Here is a 7,614-nt window from a genome sequence, read left to right as displayed (position 1 = left end):
GATAAGTAGGTACCTCTAAACATTTATTTGGTTACTGTAACACGAATTCGAAATTGATACTGACTTATGATATTCAAACTCATTGTGACATATCCTGTCATTTCCGCAGCCGCAGCCGTATAGTGACCGTCCGCGGCCATAATAAGATTAATAAGCTATTGGCTTTACGAGATACGCGTCCAAGTTGATAAGCAAGTGGGCACGTAGCTTCGTGTGGACTCTAGTGCGTTACTCCATCCGATGGTACCTATTCAGCTTTACGAGTTAACCGTCCGTATTAAAAAGCAGGAAGTACATGAAGCTTCGTATGGAGAAAATTCGTTTCTGCATTCGAGCGTATTCGCTCCGTACAGTTTTATAGAGGTATTATTCAGACGGACGCTGCCCGGTTGTAAAATTGGCTGCGCTATCAAAGATACTCGACTACTATTCACCACGCTTGCTGACCCCTACGACCATTTCTCTTACCACGTATGTACCTATAGTTGTTACGATACTAGAGGTTTAGGTATATTAGCGACAAACGACACGAAAAGAAGCTGAAATGGGCTCGATTGAATTAATGCCTATTATTATTTCATGTATTTCGGTGCTTAGACCCAATCAAAGAAGTAGAAACAATCGCAGAACAGCTAAAGTAACAGAAATACGTAAAGTTAGACAAAGTCTAAATACAGTAAAGTCACGAACAATACAATTATGATTATATTTCGTTCGTTTCATTCTTCAGATATAACATTTACCAGGTAGTCCTTTAAACCTACAGGCGACTTTTGCACTATATTAAGAGACAGTCATTTGACTATTGAACTGATTTTTAGTTCGTTCATTCGTTCCCCTACCCTTCCCGTTCGTTCCACCATCATAGCTGCTCATTCTTTTTTCGTGCACGGCGACGAGCGCACGCGCCCTTTAGCTCCTCGGCTACGACATTATTACCTACAAAAATGTCGAAGCGCACAGCTAAAGACAAGTTAAAATATTACCGTGAAAAAATTAAACGTCTTGAAGATCATAAAAGACGATACAGGATCATTTATGATTCGTCTTCATCGGAAGATGAAGGTAAGTTGTTTGTTTTATTATTTAGTGTTAAGAAGTGATTAAAATGAGCCGACATAGGGATTGACTGCGAGTCTCTAACTATGATCATATAACCATCGGGGTTGACCGCGAGTCTCCAACGATGCAAATAAGCAGAACAATGCGCGCAATCTTCAGTAGATGCGCGTTACTCTGCGACACAAATATTTTCTCAACCTACCCCCAAGAGAAAATATTTTTCATAAAATGTAATAATCACTTCTTTTTTGTTTTAGATGTTGTAATGGAACAAAATCCAGATGGTTCCGTGCCGGCTCATGATCCTATTATACAGGAACCACAGCTAAACATCGAAAATCCCGTACTGGAACATAATAGTGATGTACCGATACCGGACCATAATAACGAGATTCCTGCACCTGAAAATCAGGCAGATTTACTCATGTCGTCAGCTCAACCCGAGCTCGACCCGGACATGCTGCTGGCTCTCGGGGAATCGACCGAGGATAACCCCGAGTATGGCGAAAAAATCCACGATAATTTATCGAAACTTTGGTTACCGTTACTCAAAAAAGGTATGACAAATGAAGCCAAAGATAAAATCCGAAAAGACTATTTGGTTCCCGACAATTGTCGATTGCTACAAGCACCAAAATTAAACGTGAAGATTTCAGCAGCCGTACCCGATATGGTCCGGAATCGAGATAAAAACCTGGCTGCAGCGCAGCAACAACTCGGCCACGGGATCGCTGCCGTCAACAGGGCCATGGATATTCTAATTAAATGTGTAGATTCCAACGGAATCGAAGCTATGAAACACCTCAGCAACGGCTGCCGTATTCTGTGTGACCTTCATGCGTCATCTACTCAAAGCCGCATAAAACTCATCACACCTAGTCTCGATAAGACGTTCTTGCAAGTTATTCAAGACACAGAACGTGATGATACCCTGTTTAGTAATAAATTGTCCGAGAAAATCAAGGCAGCGAAGACCATTGAAAAACAAGGTCTCCAAATCAAGAAAACGTCCCCAAAGAAACCCGCGCCTACTCAGCCGTCGACAAGTCGAGCGTCGTACTCGGGAAACTGGTCAGCGCCCCCTCGTTACGCGTCGAACAGGGGGGGGCGGAGAGGTGCTCGCAGGCAGACGAATTACACCCGTCGGACGTTTCCAGCAGGTACATGCCGGCCGAATAAGTCATTTTTATAACTGTTGGCTAAAAATAACATCGAACGACATGGTTTTAGATTGGGTCAGATATGGCTACTCAATCCCATTTAACTCGGACGTAAAACAAACATTTGTTCCATCAAACACGCTCGAACAAAGTGAAGTAGCTGACATGAAATTAGCTATACAAAAGCTGTTAGATTTAGGAGCCATATCTGAGTGCCCTAAAGTCAAAAACCAATATATATCTAAGGTTTTTCTTGCCCCAAAACCTAGCGGAGGAAAGCGTTTTATCCTAAATTTAAAAGGTCTCAATAAATTTATTGCTCCCTGTCATTTCAAGATGGAGGATTATCGCACGGCCTCAAAACTCATTCCTCAAAATGGTTTTTTAGCCTCAATAGATTTGACAGAAGCATATTTGCTCATACCCAGGCATCGGAGTTTTTGTCGCATGGTAAGACTAATAGCAAGCAAGCTATGGAGTCGACATTTGCCATAAATGTAACCTCTTATTCATACTCATACTCATTTATTTAATTTATCTTAAAATGCCTTTAGAGCGGTCGGTCGTGTATATTATCTTAGTCGAATTATATAAAAAAATGTTTTTCTATTACTTACATCATGAATTCATAACTTCAACTATTTTAACATACAACTATACAAACTACATCGCTGCGAAAGACCTAATGTCATGTAGGTACTGACCGCTGATAAAATTGATTCGTCCAAATCGCACATCTGATTAATTTTTCTAATTTCTCGTTTAAATAAGTATGAAAGTATAGACGGACACATGTTGAAACGTAAAATATCTTTCAAGTAAACCACTAATCAATGACAGTAGTGATAGAATTAATTCATAACTTTTTTAATTGCGGAAGGTTATTTTCTTAGGTGACAGTTCCATTCACTTTCGGCTCTATTGCAACAAATGAGGTTTAATAAATTAAACTCATATATCATCATCATCATCATCATATCAGCCTTTTATCGCCCACTGCTGAGCATAGGTCTCTCTTCGAGTACGCCACTTATACCGGTCCTGAGCCAATCTCATCCAGAAGTGACCCGCAATCTTCCGAATATCGTCTACCCAACGACCCAACGGACGCCAGGCACTCCTTTCGTCTGTAAGCGGCCACCACTCCGTTAACATTTTGGCCCACCTGCCATCACTCTGCCTGGCAACATGTCCCGCCCAGCTCCATTTAAGTTTGGTAATGATGTATCCGACGTCTTGCACCTTGGTGCGTCGTCGGATCTCGACATTCCTCACTCGGTCTTGCAGTTTGATGCCGAGCATGGCGCGCTCCATGGCTCTCTGTGCCACTCGGATTTTATGCACAGCCTCCTCATACCTCATAACTCATAACTCATATATAATACGTAGTAACTATTTAGTAATCTGTTCTCATATTACATAAAATTAATCATGAGTATGAGTATGAATAAGAGTTTACATTTATGGCAAATGTCGACTCCATAGCTTGCTATTAGTCTTACCATGCGACAAAAACTCCGATGCCTGCGTCATACCTATAAATATAAATGACAGAAAGTACTTGAGATTTCAATTTAATAATCTGACATACGAATTTACATCAATGCCGTATGGTTTATCTGTAGCTCCTAGAGTATTCACAAAGATAATGAAAGAAGTGGTATCTAATTTGAGATCTCGAGGCTTTAAGTCTGTCATTTATTTGGACGATATTCTGTGCATAGGAGATACCTTTCAAGAATGTCTAAATAATGTTAAGGAAACCTCAGAGCTATTGCAATGTTTAGGATTTGTTATCAATTACGATAAGAGTTCCTTACATCCGGAACAAACTTGTAAATTTTTAGGGTTTAACTTTCACACCCAAAATTTGACCATTGCCTTACCTGATGATACTCCAACAAAGTCACACTTAGATGGGTACCAGGGCACTCCGACATTAACGGAAACGAAGAAGCAGACGAACTTGCAAGAAAGGGCGCAGACACACCCCTGGTCGGCCCAGAACCGTTCTGTGGAATCACAAAACGGGATGCATATTCTCTGCTCAGCGACTTAGAAAAAAAGAGAGCAATCGATTGGTGGAAGTTCGCTAAAGGACAAGTACACTCGAAAGCTCTAATCAAAGGGTTCAACAGCAAAATCACTAAGGAGCTTCTGGGGCTCAAAAGGCACAAAACTTGCGCGGTGACTAGAATACTGACTGGACACTGTAAGTTGAACAAGCACATGTTTCAAATTGGCAAGAAACAAGATGCGACATGCAGGTTCTGCCAGGAGTCAGAGGAGACTGCAATGCACATTCTCTGTTCCTGTGGACCACTAATGTCAAAAAGAAGTACCTACTTAGGGCGGCATGTATTGCAACCCTATGAGGTACAGAACGTTACGGCCCAAAGCATCTGTAATTTTCTGGATGCAACGGGCATTAGTAATGAACTTTAAAGGGCCGTCACAATAGATCAATACTTGGTCGACGTGACACTCAAAGGCCCGATACCACCCCAATAATAATAATACCTGATGATAAACGAAATAAAATTACACAATAGGGATGATGACAATTTTTTGGAACTGGTTTCATTTTGTAGATAGATACGTAATAATTACAGAAAAAAATATTAAAAAAATATATTCATTAATTTTGAATAAAAAAACATGTTTAATAAGTTTCGTGTTTAAATTTCGCGCCTAAACGCTCCAAACTGTCACGTGACCTTGATGACGTAACGGCGTTTTAAACAAACTGCTGTCAGTCATTTTTTTTAATTCTTTATATGACAACGGACAATTTTTTTTTAAAGCCTTAACACACTACCGCATCGGACAGCGACCTTCTTTCTCGCTCTAACTTATAGCTGCGTCCTTAACGCACCACCTTACACACTATCGATTCGTGCGCCGCACAGTACCAAGATCGCGTTTCGGTACGATAATCTGTAGACACTTAGGCAGGTTTTATAACTTGTCTTTGGTGATTCCACTGTGATTACGTCACGCGCTCCGATTGGCGTTTGCAGTCACGTGATACTGGGCATTATTTTAAATACTTTTGATTATTTTTAATTAATTTATTACGCATATTTACACTTGCAAAATATGATTTTCCGCGTTCTAATATTCCCTGCTATGGTAAAAACATAACATGTTATATATTGGCGATTCATGTCAACATCCCTATTGGTTCGTAAATTCCTAGGGCTGCCTAAATGTACCATTCGAGACTTTTCACAACTCATCGGAGTTTTAGTGTCAGCCTGTCCCGCTGTTAAATATGGTTGGGTTTATACGAAAACCTTAGAAAGGCTAAAATATCTCGAGTTATTAAAAAATAACGATAATTTTGATGCCAAAATGAAACCTTCTTGTTCCATATTGGACGATCTTAACTGGTGGTTAAACAATATTATAACATCAAATAATTACATGAGATATCCTAGTTTTCAACTCGAAATTTACAGTGACGCATCCAACTCCGGTTGGGGTGCGGTTTGTGGGAAAAATAAGGTTAATGGCATGTGGAAATCTTCGGAACGGGACTCTCATATAAATTATTTGGAATTGCTGGCTGTTTACCTTGGATTAAAGAGCTTTGCTAAAAATATGACTAATTGTGCAATTTTGTTGCGAGTTGATAACACGACCGCCATAAGTTATATAAACCGCATGGGGGGCATACAGTTTCCACACCTAAAAGATTTGTCGCGTACAATTTGGCAATGGTGCGAGAAGCGAAATATATTGATCTTCGCATCATATATAAATACAAAAGAAAACATTGCGGATCCTGAGTCTAGAAAAATAGTTAACCCTGATACCGAATGGGAACTGTCAGACAGAGCGTTTGAATCTATAGTACAACGGTTTGGTAAACCAACAATAGATTTATTCGCTTCTCGTTCCAATGCCAAATGCCAAAATTTCGTTTCATGGAAACCCGACCCAGATGCGATAGCGGTCGATGCATTTACGATTAACTGGGGTGAAAAATATTTCTACGCCTTTCCCCCTTTTTCGTTAATTTTAAAATGCCTTAGAAAGATCGTAGACGATCAAGCAAACGGAATCCTAGTGTTCCCTTATTGGCCATCGCAACCGTGGTTCCCCCTAATGCGGAGCCTCCTTAGTTCGGAGATAATGTTTCTCAACCCGAATAAAAACTTGCTTCATTCCCATTACAGGGACTGCCATCCCCTACACAAGGGGCTTACCCTGGGGGTCGCGAAGCTCTGCAACAGTCCTTCAGTCGAAGAGGCTCCCCACCAGAGGCTATAACACTGATGTTGGCATCACTCTCTGACAAAACATTACAGCAATACGAAGTTACATATAAGCTCTGGTGGCAATTTTGCACCGTTAATTTTATTGAAATTTTAAATCCCCCGAAATCGTCAATATTGTCTTTTTTAACAGAACAATTTAATAAAAATTGTGCATACGGCACACTGAATAGTCACCGTTCAGCCTTATCCTTGTTATTGGGAGACAATATCGGTTCGGATGATTGCGTGAAACGCCTCCTAAAAGGTGCGTACAAACAAAGACCGAACGGTCCCAAGTATAACCATACATGGGACCCACAGGTCGTTTTAAACCGTGTTTCTCACTGGTATCCCAATACAAGCATAAGCCTGGAAAAACTGTCGAAAAAAATAGTGACATTACTGGCCATATGCACAGCGCATAGGGTTCAAACATTAGCGCTTATAAAAATCGAAAATATTGTTATTTCCCCAAACGGTGTCAAAATTGGAATTACTGACACAATTAAAACATCAGCTGCCGGACGAGAACAACCCGTTCTCTTCCTTCCATATTTTAAAGATAACGTGTCTATATGCCCTTTTACCGTATGTAAGTAAGTATATGTAATTGGGTACTACTATGGGATCAGAAGGTACGGTAAATAAATTAAAAGATGCGTGTCCATTAGTTGGTGTTTACTATGAGACTAATCTTACGCGCCGAGCGCAGTCGGCTCTAACTTATCCTATACCTATATACTACGGATACATATGTTATGGTGGTGGCGGGGAGCCTCGCCACAGTCCTCCACCCTTAGAAAAATCTAGAAAAAACTATTGCTAAAAATCCGGCCCGCACTTTTTATTTCAATCTTAGGATTGCACTAAGTATTTACACTATTTACACTATCACATGGTTGATTGTTTGTTGTTTCGGCGGCGGCGCTCCAATAGCGCCGGTTTGCACGGCGGCTGCGGTCCTCTTTCTTATGGTTTTCTCTATCCGATAGTCCACTGTTGCTCTAATGCGTTGTTTGCAGTAACGCCAGCCAATGTATAGGGTGGCTAGCGTTATTAAGGCGCTGACCAGCACCACGGCTGCGAGAGACATCTTAAAGTTTGTGTTGTCTCCTGATGTGTCCTCCTTC

The 7,614-nt window shown here is 40.7% G+C and overlaps 1 protein-coding gene across 1 annotated transcript; it reads left to right on the top strand.

Moving 5' to 3' along the window:
- Positions 1 to 696: 696 nt before the first annotated feature.
- LOC134654516 (uncharacterized) lies at positions 697 to 6,522 on the top strand. The gene is made up of 3 exons (XM_063509964.1): positions 697 to 1,065; positions 1,320 to 2,222; positions 6,404 to 6,522. The coding sequence occupies exons 1-3, from the start codon at positions 948 to 950 to the stop codon at positions 6,520 to 6,522; spliced, it is 1,140 nt and encodes a 379-aa protein (XP_063366034.1). The 5' UTR covers positions 697 to 947.
- Positions 6,523 to 7,614: the final 1,092 nt, after the last annotated feature.

The sequence above is a fragment of the Cydia amplana genome, chromosome 1, assembly GCF_948474715.1.
Source record: "Cydia amplana chromosome 1, ilCydAmpl1.1, whole genome shotgun sequence".
Taxonomy (NCBI): Eukaryota; Metazoa; Arthropoda; class Insecta; order Lepidoptera; family Tortricidae; genus Cydia; species Cydia amplana.
Note: the sequence above shows the minus strand (reverse complement) of the source record. Positions and strands in the feature narration are given on the sequence as shown.